A 23,324-nucleotide genomic window follows, 5' to 3' on the forward strand; every position below is an offset into this window, starting at 1 on the left:
CTATTATCTATTTGTTCTTCTATATATTTTTATAACTCGTACACACAAGGGCATCCACAATACTACCTAATATTTTTTTCAAATATTTATGATCCCCACATCTACGTCATCAATCAAATATCTCTTTTCTCAAATATCTCAACTTTCACAATGAAATATACCACAAATTAAATATTTATGGATCCCATCTATCAAATATTTCACTTTCAAATATCATAATTAAATATTTCACCAACTAAATATTTATAAATCTAACTGTCATTTTATTAATTTACATTTAAATTATAAAATTACTTATAATTTCTAATTTTTTAATTTAATATTAAATAAAAATAATATAATATTATTATATTATTTAATTTTAATTATTATATTATTTTTTATAATAAAATAAGTAGAAATCACTGGGCAAAACTTACTGCCCGATGATTTCCGATCTCTCCCCAAATATCCCCTACAATAGGGGATTTTTTATATATGAGGATATTTGAAGAAATATTCCTTATCAAATATTCTCTATTGGAGATGCCCTAAGCAAACTCCACGATAGCTCTATGAATTATAAATTTTAAAAATACATTATACATTTTAAAAAAAGAATATATATTTTTTTAAAAAAACAAAGTGGTATAAAATTTATCATAGTTTTAAAATTTTATTAAATAAATTATAAATAAAAATCATATACATATTTTATAATAGAGATTAAAGAGTTTATATATTTAAAGCAAGTTATGTTGTAAAAAAGGAAAATGTAAAAACATATTAATTTATAGTTTTAATTAAAAATACTACATTGTCATTTTTGAAGCATTGAAAATAATGAATAAATATTTATCTATTTATACACCAATTTTATTTTAGTCATTGATAAAAGATTAGCACTTTATTATTCACATTTTAATTATCTTTTTGAGAAAATAATAATTAACCCCTAAACTTATAATATTTTTATCACATTGTTTCTGTTATTTAAAAAACACTTTGTGATTTTTTTTAATTTACAATTTTTATCTTCAATTCATAATTCATTTAATTAAGAATTTAAAATATAGTAAATTCAAGGAAAGTAGCTAGATTAATTAGCTAATTTCATTAATTTAATACATAAAATTAATTCATTTTTATATTTTTAAACTTATTTGATTGATTATTGAGTTTGATAATATAAATTTATTTATTTAGTATGTTGATAAAAATTTTATTGATGAATATGATTCATAAACATTGTTCGAATATTGTTCAGGAATAAATTGAATATATATATGTATTCAAATTTATTCATTTAGTTTAATAAATTATTCAAATTTAATTTATTGATCTTGTGTATTAAATGAATATAAATAAATTCTTACTAAATTGAATATTATTCATAAATATTTGATTCATTATTTATGATCCTATCTTTAGCACTAACGCACTAATTTTTCTGTATTATTTTTTAAGTATATTCATCCTTGATACTAAAAGATCCTTAATCCCAAGTGTTTTTAATATTACAAAATGACAAAAATTAAAATTTTATTAAAGTTTAGATCTGTTAAAATAGGTGTTTATTCTTTAATAATAGGTATATCCGATGTGAATACCATCCAAGAAAAATATTTATTTTCGAGTTGATTTGAAGATGTCTAAAAATAAGATAAATAATATTTCAAAGAAGTTTGTTCTTTTTCTAATCTATTATTAAATAAACAAAACAAATTAGCTATCTTTATTTCCAAACAATAAAACTAATGAAACAGAAAAATTTGTGTAATTTTACTAATAGATACAAACAATGGAGATCTAAGTTCCTTAACAACGAAGGAAGGGAAGAATGAAGCTCGTGTGTCACATGTTAATTGTGCACTTATAAAAATTAGAGACTCAAAAAAATTAAAGGGAGATATTTTAAGAAAACGACGATCCATTAAACTTGGGGCAAAAATAAAAAGACACGTTTAATGAGTGTATTTCTTTTCTGTTTTTATATATATATAAAAGTATTTCACCTCATCAAACCCTATTAAATTTTGATCGATCAATTATACGAACATAATAAATCTTTATTATGACAACTAAAATTTCATAGCTATTATGTTAGTTATAACAATTTTAATTTTATAATTACTATAATATAAATATTATTAAATAAAATAAATTTGTATATAGCTACTATAATACAGATTTATCATATTCATATAATTAATAATAAATTTAACATTTAAAATGTGTGATAAAAGATAATAGTATTAAATAATTGAAGGCAGGTGATTCATTTTACAAGGATTGATGGAGTACAGCACTCTTTTTATAAAAAAAAAATTAAAGACAAGACACTCCTTTTATTTTTACCCTTTAAAGTTTAAAGTGTTCTATGTCTTTATCATAAATATACTAAATCAACTGTTATATACTTTTTTTTTAAAAAAAATTAACTCATACACCTAAGTAAACTCCATGAAAGCTCTATGAATTATAAATTTAAAAAATATATTATACAATTTTAAAAATGACTATATTTTTTAAAAAAAACAAAGTGGTATAAAATTTATCATATTTTTTAAATTTTTATTAGATAAATTATAAATAAAAATCATATACATATTTTAAAATAGAGATTAAAGATTTTATATATATCTAAGAGCAAATTATTTTGTAAAAAAACATATTAATTTATAGTCTTAATTAAAATGACTACATTCTCATTTTTGAAGCATTGAAAGAATGAATAAATATTTCTCTATTTATACACCAATTTTATTTTAGTCATTGATAAAAGATTATCACTTCACTATTAACATTTTATCTTTTTGAGAAAATAATAATTAACACCTAAACTTATAAGTTATTTATCACATTGTTTCTGTTATTTAAAAAACACTTTGTGATATTTTTTAATTTACAATTTTTTTAATATTTAGTTCATAATTCATTTAATTAAGAATTTTTAAAAATTATAGTAACTACAATGAAAGTGGTTCTGATCGTCAAATCAGACATATCACATTATCACCTATACATAAAATAACTTTGAATATTGAAATGCTTGAATAATTGATAAGGCATAAAATTGAAATTTTATTTAAAATCTTGTATTTTATGCAAAATTTATTAATATATTTATGGTGTTTAAAATTTATTTTCCAAAATCATAATTGCTCGTTCTAATTTCTCAAATTGCACAAATCATATTTCTTAATTATATATGAGCGGCTGCCGTTAAACTCGATTCGGCGTCGCCGGGGAGGCGCAGTGCTGCAGGCGCAACTGTTCGTAGAACCGCCGGATGAACGCCTCCGCCTTCCGATCCACACGGCCGCTGTCCTCCACCTCGTCCTCCGTTTCTGGAAACGGCGAGTCCGTTATCCTCAGTTGCGGCGTCGCCGGGCTCCTCTGGTTCCATCCCGCAGGCACAGGCGACGCTAATCCCAGCACCTCGAGCTCCTTCGCCAGGGCGGAGGCAAGGTGGACGTCGAGGGCGAAGTCTCGTTGCCGCCCGCGCCGACTAGTCTTGAGGCGCTTGGCGGCGGACAGGAAGGAGAAGGCAGGGGAGGGGGTGTTGGCGCAGCTGAACTCCACGTCCCCAGGGTCGTAGAAGGAGCTGATCAAGTTGGGGTCCGCCGACAGGCTGGTGATGTCAGCGCTGGGGTGATGATGGTGGTGGCGGCGGTGGAGGAGGAGTTGTGAGTAAATAATCCTGATAAGGTTGAGTTAACGTTTATTTTCTTGATAGTTTATATGACTTAGTCTTTGGTTTAGCTTTTTCTATTTTTATGGCTTATGTGGCATTAGCTTAATGGTTTAAGTGACGTCGAATTTTATCACTTGAGTTGTATTTAAAGGGGTTCGAAGGCTGTGTAAAAGCAATTCAATCGTAGTAAAGTGTTTCTCTTGCAGTTTTTTTTCCTTCTCCTGCTTTGCGTGTATTCCTCTTGCGTTGTCCTTTTGCTACTGTGCATTTTTGAGTGTTGCACGTTTACTTCTTTTGATAACAGAAGTGAGGCAACTTCTTCCTTCTTTGATTTATTTAATTTGTTCGTTGCATCCTGCTGCTACTCACGGATTCTGAGCCAACACTTGGTATCAGAGCCTTGATAGTATAAGACATTCAAGAATTTACGATTCCACAAAATGTCGGGTGTTCCACAAGCTGCTGCGAAGGAGAACGGCGGAGTGCCATTTCCCTATCCGATGCTAAGCCCTCACAATTACACTGTGTGGGCAATCAAGACAGAGGCAATTCTTGATGCCCAGGGAGTCTGGGAGACGGTAGAGCCAGCAGAAGGAGCCCAGGTAGATGCAAAGAAGGACAAAAAGGCACGTGCATATATCTTGCAGTGTGTCTCCGAAGATATTCTTCTCCAGATCGCAAATAAGAAGACGGCGAAGGAAGTCTGGGATAGCCTCAAGACGAGGTATCTTGGTAGTGATCGAGTGAAGAAGGCACGCGTACAAACATTGAAGAGCGAGTTTGACGCCCTCCGGATGAAGGAGACCGAGACGATTGATGAGTTTGCTGGCAAACTCAGCGCCATGAGTAGCAAATTCTCCACCCTTGGTGCCACGCTTGAAGATTCCTCTCTGGTAAAGAAGTTGCTCGATTCTGTCCCTGATAAATTCTTCCCTATTGTTGCCGGTATTGAGCAGTTCCACGACCTTGAGACTATGCCGTTCGAGGAGGCTATAGGGCGACTGAAGGCGTACGAGGAACGAACACTACGATTACGCGGCAACACCAACGACACTGAAGGTGAGCTCTTACTTACTCATGCCGAATGGCAAATGCGACAGAAGGGGAGCAACGTGGACACTTCATCAGGAGGCAAGGGGCGTGGATCCAACAATCCCAGTCGTGGCAATTGGCGTGGGCGTTGGCGAGGGCGCGGACGTGGCCATGGTACGCAGCGCCAAGACAGTGCAGGAGGCACTAGCGGCAATGACGCTCGTGACAAGAGACATATAAAATGTTTCAATTGTGAGAAAATGGGGCATTATGCGTCTGAATGCTACAACAAACGTCGTGATGAAGCTCACCTCACTTGTGCCACCGATGAAGAGCCAGCACTGATGATGACCGTGTCCCACGAGGAGTCTCACACAAGGCGTGAGCGGCAGGATACCATTCTACTCAGCGAAGAAAGGTTTCTACCGGATATGTATCGTAGTGAAAAAAAAGGAGAAGATAAAGACGTCTGGTACCTTGACAACGGTGCCAGCAACCACATGACCGGCCATCGCGAGAAGTTTCAAGAATTAGATGAAACCATCACCGGGAGGGTGAGATTTGGCGATGGATCAACCATTGAGATAATGGGCAAGGGAACGGTTGTGTTCGAATGCAAGAACGGCGATCAGAAGGCTCTCCACGAGGTATACTACATTCCGAAACTTTGTAGTAATATTATGAGTCTTGGTCAATTGACAGAAACTGGGAACGAGGTGCACATGGAAGGAGATACCATGAAGGTGATTGATAGGAGTGGGAAGTTCTTAATGCTGGTAAAGCGAACACAAAATCGCTTGTACAAGATAACCTTGAAGATATTCAAGCAAGTCTGTCTCATAGCAAGCCTAGAAGACCCAACCTGGTTATGGCATGCAAGGCTCGGACATGTCAATTTCCAGGACTTGAAGCTTTTGGGGGAGAAGAAATTGGCAGTTGGTGTGCCACTATTGCCCCAGCCAAACAAGTTTTGCGAGGTGTGTGTGATGGTCAAGCATGCAAGGTCACCATTCCCGTACCAAGCAAACTTTAGAGCAAAGAAGCCGTTGGAACTTCTCCATGCTGATATTTGCGGGCCAATCTCACCATGTACACTCGCCGGTAACAAGTATTTTCTTTTAATTGTTGATGATTTCACAAGGTGGATGTGGGTGTTTGTATTAGCAGCAAAGAATGACGCATTCGAAACTTTCAAGAAGTTCAAAGTCTTGACGGAGAACAAGACTGGGTACAAGATCAAAACACTCCGAACAGACCGGGGCGGCGAGTTTCTATCCACGGAGTTCACTCAGTTTTGTGAAAATGAAGGAATTGAGCGGCACCTCACGGCTCCCTACACACCCCAACAGAATGGTGTTGTGGAGCGCCGTAATCGTACCGTTATGGCCATGGCAAGATCTCTCCTCAAGGGTACACATATGCCGGCAAGGTTCTGGGGAGAGGCGGTTAGGCATGCTGTCTATCTACTAAACCGTCTCCCAACTAAGGCGCTAGGAGACCGTACCCCATTTGAAGCTTGGACGGGGAGGAAGCCACATCTTGCCCACTTGAGAGTGTTCGGTTGTGTTGCATATGTGAAAAACACAACCCCTCACCTTAAGAAGCTCGACGATAGAAGTTCACCCATGGTATACTTGGGTGTCGAGGAAGGCTGCAAAGCTCATCGGCTATTTGATCCAAGGCGTGGCAAGCTACAAGTAAGTAGAGATGTAGTGTTTCAAGAAAATAGTGAATGGATATGGAACGCAGGTGCTGATAATAAAGAAGACCTACCAGAATTTATGGTGGTGGATGCGTTCAATACCGACGAGGTGATTGTTGCAGCAGACATTGAGGCAGGGGCGGAAGATGCCACACCATCGACAGCAACCGTGACGAGAGCGTCAAGTTCATCTACACCATCATCAAGTCCATCTACATCATCATCGAACACTCATGCAACTACCTCACCTGAATCTGATGACGGGCCAGTCTGTTTTAGGTCCTTTGCTGATATCTATGCCAACACTGAGGAAGTGGTTGGTATTGATAAAGAAGAGAATGAGATAATGCTGATGATGTCTGAAGAGCCGACCTGTTACCAAGAGGCTGCAACCGAGACTTGCTGGTACGAAGCAATGAAGGAAGGAGCACGCCGCCCTGCTCCTCGATTTGTGATCCCACGGAAGGAGAAGATGCCGCAGGTGCGGATCGTCGCCAAGAACTTCATGGATATGGTGGCGGCTTTGCCGGCTGTGAAGCTGGACAAGCTCTACGACAGTGCTTTCATCTGCGAAGCCGTTCTCAGATCATTGCCCCCTATGGCTAAGAGGTACATTTTGAAAATGCTGTACATTGATACTGCAATAACAACAAAGTCAGTGGAAGAGTGGTTGCTTCCTGATGGGTTTTCCAAACACAAAGTGGCCATTGATAGGTTGCCTCAACTGAGGGTTTTCCTTGAAGTTAATGACAGAAAGAAGGAGACAAGCTATAAGATAAACCCAAAATTCCAGATCAATATTCAAAAGCACCTTGTGAATGGTGGGACTTTACCTAGAGAACCAATGCCATTGAGTACAACCGTAAGATTACTAACCTTAGAGGATCTTGAGACATATGCCTCAGAACAATGGGAGCGCTTCTTGTTGCAGCTTATAAATTCTTCTCAAGCAGAAAAATTGACAAGTTTCAGTTCTTCCATGATAAAGGTTTTCCAGCGAGGGCTTCTAAGCTCCAGGGAAAATAAAGTCCCCAAGTTAACTGAGAATGGTTGACAATTTCTGCTGATAGATACGAATGCACTGCCAGGAGTGAAGTTAGCTGCCATGTGACAACTACTCGGCGTTCGTGATTTACAACCATGTCAGGATTAGGGGGAGTAATGTGAGTAAATAATCCTGATAAGGTTGAGTTAACGTTTATTTTCTTGATAGTTTATATGACTTAGTCTTTGGTTTAGCTTTTTCTATTTTTATGGCTTATGTGGCATTAGCTTAATGGTTTAAGTGACGTCGAATTTTATCACTTGAGTTGTATTTAAAGGGGTTCGAAGGCTGTGTAAAAGCAATTCAATCGTAGTAAAGTGTTTCTCTTGCAGTTTTTTTTCCTTCTCCTGCTTTGCGTGTATTCCTCTTGCGTTGTCCTTTTGCTACTGTGCATTTTTGAGTGTTGCACGTTTACTTCTTTTGATAACAGAAGTGAGGCAACTTCTTCCTTCTTTGATTTATTTAATTTGTTCGTTGCATCCTGCTGCTACTCACGGATTCTGAGCCAACAGGAGTGAGTTGGTAAGTGCTTTCCCGGCGAGCTTGCCGCGCCTGAGGAGGAGGTGGAGGTGGATCATGAGCTTGTGCTTGGTGATCAAGCCCTTGCGGATCATGAAGTAGGCGTCTCGTATCATGTGGCAAAGCCGCTTCGCCACCGTCGGATCCATTAATATCCTTCCAGGAAACGAATGAATGTGGAGGGAGGAGGAAGGTTTCCGGAAGAGAAGAGAAGAGATTGCTCTGCTCCTTCCGCTGCCGAATGAGAAGGGGGAAGACGAAGGAAGAAGGTATATAAAGAGCGAGAGCGGGTGGTGTAATTACTTGAATGACCTCTTCAAAATATCAAGCGCAAAAAATCTATGGAGATTTCCATGAAGCTCTCTTTTGTCATTAAGATATTTATATATTAATAAAAAGTTTAGATCTAGGAAAGCTCTTTCTCCATAGGTATCCAAATTTAAGTCCGACTAATCTTATGGTGGATGATCCGATCCCACATATTAGCTCATCTTGTAAATTTGAAAAGTGAAGATGGATCCCTGAGAACAGTTTAATTATATGAGTGATTTAAGCACCATAGACATATGATGGTGTCCTGCGTAAGAATCAAACTCTCATTGTATATGTTTCGAAGACTTAAACTCCTTTCTCATGTGCTATAGATGTCATGCACAAATGCTATACATGAAAAATGATCACTCATCCTAATTATATTCTTAAAAAACATAAATAACGTAGCTAATAGTCAATTAGGACTCTGAATATCATGTAGTGATAAAATATTCAACAGACTACTCAAATATTTACTATTCAAATCTCAATTATGAATATTTTTCTTTTGGAAGATGAAATTTTAAGATGTTAACAGTTGGATAACGAACTGTTTGTGTTTTTGGACAAATAAGAAGGAAAGGTACTCGAGAATTAATTGTGCTCGTGATCAAAATATCTAAATTGTAAAAAAAAAAACATGGCCAATTAGTTTCTTACTAAAAGGAAAAAAGTTGGAACGCACCATAATTATGTTGGTCTACGAGCTGGAAAAGTAATTAAAAGTTTGTAATAATTATAAAAAAACACTAATGGCCAAGGGATGGACTTTATAGGTTAGTGCATGGCCTGATGGAACTTTATCTTTCTTTCTTGCTGCATAAAGTAGGGGGCCTCCACTCTCCATTCCAAAGCAAACTTTCAAATTTATATAACTTTTGTTTTTTTATTTATAATTTACAGTGTGAGGGTTAAACTCATTATAAAATTTAGGATATTCACCGACTAATCTCGTCAATAAATTTTTAAAACAGTTCTAATTTAAAAAATATTAAAATTTTAAATAGCACATATCACCAATCAATTTTATCCAAAATTGATTAAAAAATTTTAAAAACTCTAAATTATTTCAAATTAAATTTTGATAAAATTGATTAAAAAATTGAAAGAACTCTAAATCACTTTAAATTAAAATTAATATACTTCTAAAAATCTCTTTAATATATGCATGCTTTGCTCTCATATCTAGATTCAATAGTATAAATTAAAAATAGTAAATTATTAAATTTGTAAAAATTTGATAAAATTTATCACAAATTTATTATAAGATTTAAGACACTAATACTCGCGAATTAACATTTCTAATGAATTTCTAAGACTCTTTTGATTTGAAAAATTATATCAAACTTTTAAATTTCAAATGGTATAAGTCCATCTGCCAATTTCATCCGAAACTAATTGATACTTTTAAAGAATTCTGAATAATCAAATTAAAATCAATATACTCTTACAAGCTTTTTAATACGGAACTGATTGATCGATCTAGAAAATTTTAAATCACTATAAATCAAAATCAGTATATCCCTGCAAGCCGTCTCCTTAATCCAAAATTGATCAATAAATTTTTTAAATCAAAATTAATATACTTTCATAAATTTCTTTGATATATTCATACCTTCATACTTGAATTCTATAATATAAATTGAAAATGATGAATTTTTAAATAGCTAAAATAAAATTTTAAAAATACACATCCAAACTCACACAATTATTTCATGGAAAGGAGAAGAAAGGTATAAAGGAAATATACTATATATTTTTAAAATTATGAAAGTAGATAAGTGAAATAGATAATACTAAAACTTCCTTCCTTGCGTGGTTTAGATGCTGTAATCTTTTTTGGCTGACCGGTTTAGAGGAGTATTTAGGACCCAGAAAAAAAAATGATGAGGACGTTTTTTTATAATAAATAAAATAGGAGCATACTTTTGATAATTGGAAGCTTTTATAATTTTTGCTCCAAGGAAATAATATTAATGACGTTCATATATGTATTGCTGAAGTTATGTGAAAGTTGACTTCTAAAATGAATAAAATTTCAAGGCTTTGAAAATACCACAAAAGGCTGCAGATAAATTAAACACCTTATTACAAATTGGCTTTTTCTTCTATAATTTTTATTCATCCCACTGTTCTTTAGCTGCCAACAGGGAATTTGATTACACTATTGATTTGCAAATGATCGATATCTTTTTTGTTAATTTTATTTGGGTATTTTTCCAATCTACATAGTATTGATTTGTAAGTTAAATGAACAACATCATTGATTGGAAATGAAAGCAGCTTCTCGTTGCCAAACAAAACAAATGCTTGGTGATTCCTTATTTACTAGCTTTCTCGTTCACTTCTTCAGATTTCTGCTCCAACCTCCTCTTGATCCAGTTAATTACATCCAATGCGACTTCATCACGCTCGGGCTCAAATAGAAGGTCATGCAGTAAGCCGCGGTAGAGTCTTATATCCTTGTGCTTTGATGCAGCCACATTGTAGAGATCCATGGAGGCCAGTGGATCGGTGACCCTGTCGGCGGTGCCGTGCATGACCAAGAAAGGGACAGTGATGGACTTCATCTTCTTCAGTAGGTAGGAAGAGAGACGCAGGATCTCGTGCCCGGTTCGAACTCTTATCGGTCCCGTATAGACTAATGGATCTGAGTACTTGGCAGACAAAGCGGCCGGGTCTCTGGACACAGCAATGCCTGGTTTGCTAGCTCCTTTGAATTGAAACTTTGGTAGCACAAGAGAAATCAGTGGAGCAACAGCCTACAATAGAATACAAAACCTTCATAGGTTTCTCTCTTTATATAAGCTTGATCTTTTAGCAAATATAACCTCTCTGAACATTCTAATGGTACTTGCTAGTTGTGATAGTTGTGAAACAAGATCAAATTTGTCCATTTCAATTATGCAATATAGCAAAAGTTCCAACTAAATTTGTAGGCTTAGATTCTAAATTCAAAGATGTAAATCATGATCATGACATGAAAAGGGCTGAAGACGAGAGAGTTACCCCTACTATCGGATGAGATGGTGTTACTCGCAATGCGGGAGATGTCATTATGACCCCTTCCACCATAGTTTCAACATGAGGAAAGGAAGTTGCCTGTGGTGCAATTACCTGATAGAATTAAAGGGGTGCACAACCGAAATAAAGATATGAACAAACAAGAGTTTGCACAATGGCATTTTACCTTTAAAACTATAGCTCCCCCAGTGGAGTGACCAAAGAGGAAACATGGAACACCTTCATGTTCATGTTTGATTTTCTTCAGAAACTTCACCTGTAAGCAAAAGAATGGATATGCTGATCGACTAAAAACAACACTAACGGACTCAGTATGTTTATACATGTAGGCTTGAGGACAGAAAGAACAATATCTTACAGTGTCCTCCACAACGTAATCTAAAGAAGGTACATATCCATGTAATCCATCACTACCACCATGCCCTGAAGAAAGAAAACAAGTTAGAAAACGGATATCACCTAAACTTTTAATTACAATCACCATTTGGTGACTCTATCAGGCATTGTCTACAAATTCCTCAACAGCTGAAGGGGAGAAAAATGGACAGGAGTGAAAAATAACTAGTTTTGAGACCCTGATTAAACTTCTTCTTCTATAAAACATTTCATCTAAACATATATAGTGCTATGGAACATTTGATTTCGACTAGGCAACCTTAATGGAGAGAAAGTGGATACTGTTCAAATTTTATTTTGGACATGCAATGTAAAAGACTTTTCTTGGAGAACAGCACACTTAGCTTAATGCAAAGTGGAGCTACAAGAATGCACATAAAGGACAAACAAAATGACAAGGCACCTAAATCCACATACCGATCCAGTCCATTGCATATACTCCAAAGTTGCATGCATTTAATTGCGTAGCAAAGCGCGAGTATCTACCACTGTAAGAAAAACAGAAATGTTAGGAACAAGAAACATTGGTCGGTAATGCCAAGAAAAACCTTCATGCATATGCCAAGCTTACCTGTGTTCATTCAGCCCATGAAGTATCACCACTATACACCTGCAGATTACCAAAAAGGACAATTATTATTAACAGAAATGTTTTAATCCGATACGATTCGAAGAAGAAATGCCACAGAAATGCATGCTTTGATTTTAGTTTTACACATTCCATGCAATTAAAATTCACACAACAAATGCTCCAAAAACAAAGCAGCAACGAAATGAACAGAAAAGAATACATTTCGCGAATTTAATTTCTATCGGCTGACCAATCAATGAATGGGAGTATCACCTCAAATCCTCAGAAGAAGGTAGCCACGACCGGCAAAAGAGCGAGTTCCGCCTCGGACCCTCGAACACAAATGTCTCGCATCGGCACGCGACCCCTTCCTCCGACGAGGATCCCATCTTCGTCTCCTCTGCTAGCGTCCGTCGCCGCCTCGCGTCCTCGTTCTCCACGGAGGCTGACCACCTCCCTCCGCCGTTCCTCCGTCGCGGGGGAGCCTGGGAAACGCCAGATGTCGCGGTCGCCTTCCAGGAGTGCGGGCTTCGGCGCCGGATGAGGAGGAGGAACCAGAGGACGAGGGAGTGGAGGAAGATGAGCGCGCGGAGAAGGGAATCCGGAGTCGGCGACGACCGCCGTATCTTCCGGATGACCGGGATGATTCTCCCGCTCGCGCCAGAGGTCAGTTCCACCGGCGCTCCCTGCTCCATCCCTCTCTCTCTCTCTCTCTCTCTCTTCTCTCTCTCTCTCCTTCCTCCTCCTGCTGCGTGCAATGCCACCGTCGCGAATCGTCCTATAAATAACGAAGAAGAGCGAAACGTAACAGTCTCGTTAAATCGGTAGCAGGGTTTATAACACCCGTCACGCTTGTAAAGTCCGTAACACGTGGAACTGCAGCCATATAGCGTACACCCGTATCGTGCTTTCTAATACGATACGAGCCCCATCTTTGTGTCAGTTCGCAGTAAATAACAGAGGGTTTGAATAATTTACAAAACGCACCCATAGTATTAAAATTTTATTAATGTCATAATATATTTTCATCATTTATATCATATTGTTAAAATAGATATTCTCAATTAATAGGTGATAATAAAAGATGTTTTCTTTAAAAAATATTGAACTTTAGAGGATATTATAATTATTTTCTAAGCTTTGGTACATATATTGTGAACAAATTGAAAATTGTTTAAAAATTATAAGTGATAATGACCTAAATAAATAAATAAAATGGCATGATTCGAGGACTGTTACAAGAACTTATCATTGTGAGTGATGAAAACTAGTGCGTGCTTCTTGGACGGATCATGATACAATTTTGTGGAGTTTAGTTCTTTGATTGAGACTTTTCCTTGTGGAAATCAAATAAACTGTATTTATTTTAACAATGATTTTTCTAATATTTTGTTTGTTCTAAGAGGAGTTTATTAGGAAAAATAAAGAATAAAAATTAAAAGAGCAACTCTCTTTCAAAGGGCATTTCTTTTTTATTTATTATCAAAACATAGCTCTATCCCATCTCGGTATATTTTTATTTTTAAAAATATTTTTGATAATGTTGCAGTAACTACATGATCATAATTGCTTAACATGGACATATGACATTTTAACTTTGATCTATACTAATAATATTATTTTATAACAATTGTAATTCATAATTGATACGACAGGTCTTTAGAGGCCTAACGTGGTAAGACAAAAGTCAATAATTAGTACAACCTAGCAGGTCAATGGGTCAACGGTCAAACCTCATATGACTGATTCAATTGTGCTTTCATCCCACCACTCGACACTCAGCTGTTTCGGCCACCCCGCCACTCAGCTGTCTTGGCCACCAAGCCACTTGGCACTCGACTATCTCTGCCACCCGACCACTCGGCTATCTCGGCCACCAAGCCACTCGACACTTAGCTGTCTCAGCTACCTGCCACTCGGCTACTTGGCTATGAATTCGGCTACTCGATCGCTCGAATACAAGCCCGATTACTTTATTCACTCATTCGTACGCTCAGTCTCGACCTCGACCTCGACCACTCGCCATTGCTCTCGACCCTAAGTGGCTCAACTGTTCAATCTCTTTTCCGACCTCGATCGACTCTGCCTCGACAAACTTGATCACTCTACGCCACTCTGACGCCGTCCTTCCCTGGTACCACCCTATCTAAAGGCAGCCTAGCGATACCTAACAACAAGACGCTCAAGCGTGCGGGCTCTGCCACAAGAGAGGAACGGTTACCAGGTTGTCAGGCATCCTTTCGGGTTTCCATTCTCAGCTAAAAGACAAAAATGATTCGCACGCCCAAGTCATAGGATAGTTGTTAGGTTTACAGACCTTGTCCCCTAGATACTATCCTGTCTGCTCACTTGTCAGGGATGTATAGAATCTGTCCCCGCAACCATCTTGCGCCTCCGCACAGATATCTCCCTCAGTGACTATATAAACTCCAACACAGGTATGGAAACTTCCTCTGGAATCCATATTCTTCAAGCATTATTTCTTCTGTTATTTGAACTGACTTGAGCGTCGGAGTGACCCCACAGTGAATCTCAGGCGCCCTGCTAATCCGCCCGTTCAGTTTCCTTCTTCTTAAGGTTCTTCTTATTGGCGAAACCCCAATGGGTGATGTGACATATTCTTAACTGATGACTTGACCATCTGCGACATCCAATCGGAATAATAATTATTATAATATGGATACTTCATTTACAATTAATATTGATCAATATAATATATATCAGATCAATTATGATTTATAATTATTATAATATAAATAATTTATTTTTATCAATACTAATTAATATTATATTATAATATTTATAAATCTTAATGATTATAATATAAATGTTTTTTTAATCAATATTGATTAATATTATTATATTATATGCTAGTTATGTAGGGATCTATATGCGCGAAAAACTGATTAAATCGCATATAACGCGGCGGGAAATAGGATCCCTCTAGAAGATCCATAGGAAAAACATACTCGTTTTTATCGATTATCTACATGATCGAGTTACCTTTGATGCGAGCCTTTCGCAATATAATCCCGACAGTAACTCTTGTCTTCAAAGGTTCACGGATCTCAGCACGATCAGTGTGTTCGCACCTCCACGGTATCCACACGAACACTAAGATGGAGAAGAACCAAACTGTGGTGCTAGCCACAAATCAGGTTCGGCCAAGGAGGTAGAAGAGAAGAAAGAAGAAGAAGATCAAGAAGATCCTTCTCTCAAGAGTCTTTCATCTCTTTTTTATATCCAACCATGGAATATGAAGGGTTTTTGGCTTTTGAGATTTTATGGAATTAATACATTTAATAATCCCATGCATGTCATGCATGATGATCATGCAACCCTTCTAATGATACTCATGCAATTAATGATGAGGGAGAGAATTAATACTCTATTAATCTCATGCATGATGATCATACAACCTTTTAATGATGAGAGAGAATTAATACCCTATTAATCTCATGCATGATGATCATGTAACCCTCTTGGTGGATTCGATTTAACTTAAGTCCAACTCGAATCTCACTGAATCCGAATTGATACTAACGGCTGATACTAACAAATTATAAGATCCAAACTATTATCACTGTAGTTGCAAGAACACTGTTATGACTGCTACAATTACATTATCTACAATATCGTTGAAAAAAAACCATTTTTGAAAATAAAAATAGGTTGAAGTTGGACGAGGCATTGTTTGTTTTTGCTAATAAATGAAAAAAATACCCTTTAACAATCCCAATAGAAAGGACCGTTTTTTTTTTAATTTTGGCTCACAAGTAAATCACTTATAATTTGTTTTTAGTAATTTAATACTATTTAAGTACATATAACACTTAAAGTAAATTGAAAATATGCAAAAATATAAAAACACAATCCATAGCAACTTGAAAATTTATATTAACATCAAAAAAAAAATATGTCAGATAAGAAATATGGGATAACAATTCGGTACATCCCATAAGTAATTATTTTTTTATTTTAAAAATTCTTTTATACTTAATATTATAATTCAACTTCTAAATCCTAAAAGAAAATTATTAAATGACATGTACTGTAAGTAAAAAAATAAATAAATAATAAAAATCATACTATTTACTATTTTGGACGCTCGAAACACTTTCAGACGCCTTGAATCTTTTATCGTAGACGTGCTCCATGTTATAAGGTGTGCAAAAAGTCAAAACTATATATATATATACACACGGAATTGATATACTGTGCATCTTATTTTACATGACGCGACAAAAGATTTCAAGTGTTTGAAACTATTTCAGACGTCCGGAATAGTAACAGTGTATTTTTTAATTTTTTATTTACGATTAAGTCATTTAAGATTTTGTCTATGATTTAGAGCTTAGATTAGATATTAATAAACAACTAAATTTTTTATTTTATTTTTTTATATTTAATAATATAATTTAACTCTTAAATTTAAAAAATATTTAAATAAACAAAAAAAATAGAAAATATAAAATAAATATAAAATGATACCATATGTTGTGCCCGGAACATATTATATATATATATATATATATATAAGTTAATCATAAGTTGTCATCTCAGGGAACAAGATCTAAATTATAAGTTAATCATACTCAGCCTCTGGCTAAGTGTTCTTAGAGTTGAATGGAAGCATACTGCAATTGTTGTCATCTGAGTAAGCCTTGAGAGGCTTACTGTTGGGCCTCAAAGATGGGCTGGCCCAGCAGCCCAGCAGTTGCTCAATGGCCAACCCTCGATGTCCTCCTCCTCTGATTGAGCGGAAAGCTAGCCGGCCATGGAGCGGCTCGGCGACGACGAGTTGGCGCTGGTGCTGCGGAGCCTCGACCACTGGCGCGACCGTAAGTCCTGTACCAGAGTCTGCCGGCAATGGCGTCGGATCGAAGCCCTCACTCGTACTTCCCTCCGCGTCATCGACCCCTTCTCCCTCCCGCAATTCCTCCCCCGCTTCCCTAACCTCACCGCCCTCCGGACCGACACCCCCATCTCCGATGCCCATCTCCACCTCATCGCACGCTTCTGCCCCGATCTCCGATCCCTAATCTTCAACGTCCGCCGTAGCCTGACCGACCTCCTAGAGAAACCCCAATCGGACGACCTCACTGACGCCGGCCTGGGCGCCCTAGCCCTAGGCTGCCAGAAGCTGCAACACATCGCTTTGAGGAATCGGCGCGGAGTCGGAGACTCCGGAGTCGTCGAGCTGACGAAGCACGCCAGCGATTTATCCGACATCGATCTGGCTTGGTGCAGCAAGGTCTCGGACAGAGCGGTGGCCGAAATCGGAAACTTGACCTCGTTGTCCGTCCTCTGCCTCCGCGGCTGCTTCTTGGTCACCGACATCGGATTGACTCATCTGGCCAATCGGCCGTCATCGAGGACCCTGACAGTGTTGGATCTCTCCGAATGCGATCGGATTACAGACGCAGGTGTTTGCCAGTTAAAGATGCTGCCTTGTCTGGAAAAACTGAGCCTCGCAGACTGCGGCCCGAAGGTTACAGACGTCGGAGGCTCCGCCATTGCATCAATCGGCAGCCTGCGGAGTCTCGACTTGTCCTGGCTGATCAACCTGTCGGATGCCACGCTCCTTGAGCTATCTCGGAAATGCAAGAAGTTGGAGGAGATCAACGCGACGGGTTGCGAGTTGATTACCGGTGCGGGAGTTCTTGCCTTCTCGAACCATGCTTCGATGAAGAACCTTCTCCTGGCTTCTTGCTACAGCGTGTCTATGGAAGACGTGGTGCAGACGGTGAGGGCGAGTCCGTCGCTGAGGTACGTAGGGTTGGACAAATCGCTGAGGGGTTGGATGTCGTCCTCCGCGCAGGAGAACATTGATCCTGTCTGCGAAATACACTGGCTGTAAGATCTCTCTGCAAAGTTCAGCAAAATTTTGATCCTGCAGGTACGATGCCTCATGCCTCCTCCATTTTCTTTTGATGATATTTTTCTCATAATGCTCGGTGTTCATCAAAAGATTGATATTCTTCCACATTCACGCATGATTTACATGGTTTCACAGTTCTTGTCTACCAGAAACCACATATAAGCATTCTCAGTTCTTCATTATGAGGGATAAACACAACAAGAAGCTGAAGTGCCCATCGATCTCTAAAATATTCATTCTTTTTATTTGTTTTCTACTTTACTGAGTCTATGACATAAAGATGCATGGAGTCTACGACAACCTTTATAGATGGAACACAACATCATTGTGGCTCATCATGATCGCCGCTTGATTGTGGCCATTGAATTGTGGTGTAATTGCCTCCCCCAACCACCTTCTGTTCGTGCTATTGCCTATCCTTCCACTCCAAATGCCCCACCATCGAAAATGGAACGTGGTACCTTCTTGTGGTAATCCACCATGCTCGATCGCCTTAACATCCTATTTGATTGGTTACCACTTTCACAGATAATGCATATTGCCATAAATTTGTTTGTTGCAAAATCGTTTGTATATATAGAGAAATGTTACGTTGCGCGACGAGAAATTCGTGATCTGTGCACGACACCCGCGATCCATCGCTGCTATCGTCGTCCTTGCTGCATCGTCTGGCCACCGTCGGTTGCCATCTCGGGCGCGATCGACGTGCGCTCGCCGGTGCTCTGTCCGACCGGATAGTGGTCGGAATTCGACGGAATTTGACCAGAAAAGGGTTGACAGTGGCCGCGCCGTTTCCGGCCAAATCGCAGTCGGATTCTAGCCAAATCACAGTCAGAGACCGGTCGAGGAAGGACCTCGGCCGGTCTTCGACCGCGATTCGGTCTGAATCAAACCCGATCGTCGTCGACAATGGCCACACAGTGGGGGGAGGCTTTTCCGATCAAATTCGTCGGATTCCGGCCACTATTCGGTCGGAATCCAGTGCCGGCCGAAGCGCCAGTGAGTGGTGCGTCGATCGCGGTTGAGGCGGCAGTCGGACGGTGCGGTGGTCGGACAGCGTCGGACGGCGCGACGACGGCGGCAGCAGTGGCAGTGGGTCAGGGAGTCACGCACAGATTTATCGCGCAGCATAATAATATATATTTATTCTATAAAAATATATATATTCGGAATAGAATAATCTTCTTCAATCAGGCAAATTTTCAGCGCCTGCGAAGAGAGCAGGGAAAAGTTGACGTGAATGGTCGTCGCTGCTCCTGCTCCTGCTGCGAACTTATCCGTGTGTTTTTAAAGCCTTTTAAAAAGGTCACTGTTGTTTTCATTATCGGATATCACATGAAATTTAGAAGGTTTTTTACAAAGGTCTTCGTCCTCGAGAGAACATTTCGTTAAGCATGGAGAATTAACACGGGAAATAGAGCTAGGGAGGAATGGAATTCAAAAGGCCCTTAATTAAGGACCCTAATTATGAAGGAAAAAAAAATAAAGGCAGGCTTAATTAGCGCTAAGTAATACTTAGAAGCTGGCGGGAAAAAAGGCGTCCGGCGAGTCGACCCACGGCAGCAGCGGCGGATCCGCATCCACCCACGAGTCGATCCTGTCGTCGTACAGAAACTCGCCGCCGGAATCGGCCGAGTCGAGGAAGCGGCACCCGTCGAGACGCGGCAGCTCCACGATCTCCCCAAGCTCGTCGGGCTCCGCCCCGTCCACCGCCGGGGGCGCCGCGCGGTCTCCCAGGTCAGCCGCGGCTGCCTTGGCAGCCGCGGCCTGGACGTCGCGCGGAGATAGGGTAACCGGACGGGGCAGCGAGCCGGCGAGCTCCGGGAAGTTGAGCACGGCGGCGGAGCCCTTGATGCTGAGCGCCGCCACGTCGTGGGCGCGCGCCGCCATCTCCGCCGTCGGGAACGTCCCCAGCCAGATGCGCGACTGCTTGCGCGGCTCCCGGATCTCCGACACCCACTTCCCCCAACTCCGCATCCGCACGCCGCGGTACAGCGGATGCCTGCTCCGGCCGCACACCCGGCGCTTAGCGGACACGCCGCCAGCCTCCTTCCGTGACGCCGTCGCGCTCCGGTCGCCGGAAGGAGGAGGCGGAGGCGGATGCGAAGAGCACGACGCTGAAGAGAAGGAAGTCATGGAATTGGCGCTGCACTCCGGCTCAGAAGAGCTTGGTGGATCCGCCATTAATGGCAAAATGCTATCTCTCCCCTTCCTTTTCCTATCGCACTCGCCCTGCGGTAGTTTGTAGACGGTGGTCGCACGGAAAAATCTAACACCAGAGAGGGTCCATCAGGCCCAATTTACCTGAAACAAGTAAACTTAGCGCAAACAGACAACGGCAATGGAGACCTCAGAACTTTCAGGGAAGGACCAATACACTTGTTATTCACCGAGAATTCGACAAAAATTGAATCTTGCGTGACGGATAGAGTGACAGCGAAAACAAGAAGCTTGAGCTGGCACAAACAGAGAACGAGCGAGGGAGGATGAAGATGTGAACCGAAGAAGGGAAGGATATTAATAATAGAGAAAGTGATATGATATCTAAATCGACAATGGCCCTTTACTTAAAAGCCTCTGCTCATTAATATTTGTTTTTTCTCGATGTTCTTCCTCTCACTCAATTCCCTCTTTCTCAGGAGTCATGCATCTGCCCCCACCAATTATGGATCCTCATTATGCTTGTTAATTTCATCTACTAAACTGGGCCATTAATCTCTGTTCGTACCTAGTTTAGACAAGGCACAAGAAGACCTACCTCGATAGATATAGTTGTATCTTTCTCATGACTTTTGTAAACACTCAACGGATTAAAACATTGCCAATTGAGCCTCATCTTCTTCAGTGGTCCCTTGAGAGTTGTGCTAGCAATATATCCATCTCATTGGAGTCATTGGCCATCTTATTTGATGGCGATTTGACCACTACGGGGGACCAAGAAATAAAGGTCTGTAATCGAGAGAGCTCACTGCTCCATTGTAGACATTATGAAACTTCCAAGCTTTCAGTGTTACGACACAGAGCGATGCATGTGGCCCAATGCAGTCCACTAAATCTACCTTATTTCTTCAGGAACGACAAAAGAATCAACGATCAGTACTGCCATTGTACCTCCTAAAACTTACTGTGGCTTGTGTGCGTCTGAAACTTGGAGTTTCTCTTGAAGAGCTTGAAGATTAATTGGAGTTTCTCTTGCGGTCACAAACTTGGCCAGAGTTTGTCTTGTACCCCTTCAAAGCATGAGCTATTAGGCAATGTACTGAATCACGTTGCGAAGTTTTGGAATATCCAAATCACATACCTAAGTTTGGAAATGATGAAATCACATTCTCATTTTCCCTTTTATCCCTCGTCCCCATCGTGTGCTCGTCCGAACCAAAATCCTAACCCGAACCATTTTTACAATTTCCTTTAAAAACCACACTCCTCGACGCCACGGGAGTCCTTTCCCGCATAAGCATGACTCTTGTGTAAACATTTATTCCTAAAAAGCCTAATCTCTTGAGTCCCGACGAGTTTCAGTCATCGTTGTTTGCTTCAACGCTTATTCATAACATTGTCGGCCGACCAAAGCTTCTGCATCACTGGCTTTACCACCGTCACCACCTTCTCTATTCCTCGATGGCTTTGAGGTCCGATTTTATTCCGATGCAATTCCATGCTCTGGTGAGAAACCGTAACCCTCTTCCCTTCTTCGGCCAAAGCTCTTTGTCCGGACCTCTACGTTGTAATCTCTCTTCAGCCAAACTCCCTCTAGTAGAATTTTAATCTGCTTTTTGACTTTTCATCCAACTATAAAATCGGATAATATCGAAGCTTTCATGATCATCTCCAAAGGTAATATTTTTTTGGTTATATGCTATTTATTTTTTCATTGTAATTCCCTCATTGTACTAGCATTGTGACTAAACTTAATTTAACTTAGTTTTACAAAAATTATTTGATTGAATTTTATAAAGCTTGATTGTTGTTTTAGTATACTGTAAGAAATTCAAAAAAATTGCATTAACTTTTGAAAGAAAGATGCAATCATTAACTTTGGAGAAAAAATTACACTGAATGAGTAAGTTAAGATATTTTATAGAATTTTTTCTGAAACTTCTACAAAGACAAAGGGTCATTCAACAATACATCTCCATTAAAAATACATTAGAGTTATAAGTAGTAGCCCTATTGTGTCATTTTTTAACATATCATAAATTCCACAGCTTAGGGGATTACTAGTCAATATATTTGATAATTGAGATTCGAAAGCAAAGATATTTAAATTCTCTAACGTGGTTGTGTCCTTCACAATGAAGATGTAGCATTATTACTTGGAATCCTAAATAAAGGCATACATGTCCGGATGGATTCTAATGTTAATCCTGGTGAATTATTTAAAATATTTTTTTGCAAGTAAAAATACTAAATCGATTTAGATTGAAAAACCTGCTGAGAACATATCACCTCAACGTGGATTCAGATATAGGTATTTTATTATTTGTTAAATTTTATATTTTGTATTATTTTTCTATTTTGTTTACTTTTAGTACATATAAGCTACCTTTAAGGATTATAGATATTGTCGATAATTTTGACTAGCATCATAGCTTGGAATGCCTTGAAAAATTATTTAATGGTGCAATTGGACTCTCGGGCACTTTAGAAACCTACAGCAGTTGGAATGTGTTAGAATGTTAGTACCCTAGTGGAGTTTTGATGTGTGATCAAATAAGTCTGATTAATTGATGCGTGTGTCTAAGTATATAGGGACTTAGGATAACACACATATTCCAGCTGGCAAACCTTGGCAGAAGATGCAAGCAAACAAGAAGGATGATACGAGAAAGGAGGCGATGGACTTGGTGCATTCGAGGTACGAAGAGCTGCAGAAGAGTACTCTGGCGGAGCGAGAAGGATGCACATGAGCGAGTCAAAAGCGCTCGGTGTATCCGAGGGACGAGAAGCTGGAAGGAAGACTGTGCAAGGCAACCAAGGATGAATGGAGGAGGAAAATGGTCAATTGAAAGTTGACCATTCCAGGCGCTTGGAGCTGCTCCAGGCGCCCAGACTACAGGTGCTCGGATCCATTCCGAGTGATCGGATGACCATTCCAGGTCAACATGAGTTGTTGTCGAATGGATCAGGATGATGTCCACGTCGATAAGTTCTAGGCTCTCGGAA

At 39.1% G+C, this 23,324-nt stretch overlaps 3 protein-coding genes across 3 annotated transcripts; 1 reads left to right on the forward strand and 2 right to left on the reverse strand.

The window, feature by feature from the left end:
• Nucleotides 1–10,607: 10,607 nt before the first annotated feature.
• LOC141843894 (uncharacterized) lies at nt 10,608–12,972 on the reverse strand. The gene is made up of 7 exons (XM_074731917.1): nt 12,551–12,972; nt 12,278–12,316; nt 12,124–12,194; nt 11,669–11,733; nt 11,477–11,566; nt 11,296–11,388; nt 10,608–11,048 (listed from the first exon to the last, which is right to left on the reverse strand). Exons 1-7 carry the CDS (start codon nt 12,970–12,972, stop codon nt 10,608–10,610), a joined length of 1,221 nt encoding a protein of 406 aa, XP_074588018.1.
• Nucleotides 12,973–17,049: 4,077 nt separating this feature from the next.
• Nucleotides 17,050–18,540, forward strand: LOC141844546 (F-box/LRR-repeat protein 4-like). The gene has a single exon (XM_074732582.1). The coding sequence runs from the start codon at nt 17,055–17,057 to the stop codon at nt 18,135–18,137; it is 1,083 nt and encodes a 360-aa protein (XP_074588683.1). The 5' UTR covers nt 17,050–17,054; the 3' UTR covers nt 18,138–18,540.
• Nucleotides 18,541–19,440: 900 nt separating this feature from the next.
• LOC141844157 (dehydration-responsive element-binding protein 3-like) lies at nt 19,441–20,604 on the reverse strand. The gene has a single exon (XM_074732177.1). It carries the CDS (start codon nt 20,340–20,342, stop codon nt 19,674–19,676), a length of 669 nt encoding a protein of 222 aa, XP_074588278.1. The 5' UTR covers nt 20,343–20,604; the 3' UTR covers nt 19,441–19,673.
• Between the last annotated feature and the right edge of the window lie 2,720 nt (nt 20,605–23,324).

This window comes from Curcuma longa, chromosome 13 (genome assembly GCF_044706935.1).
Source record: "Curcuma longa cultivar G26 ecotype Majalengka, Jawa Barat chromosome 13, ITB_CL_G26_1.1, whole genome shotgun sequence".
Lineage (NCBI taxonomy): Eukaryota > Viridiplantae > Streptophyta > Magnoliopsida > Zingiberales > Zingiberaceae > Curcuma > Curcuma longa.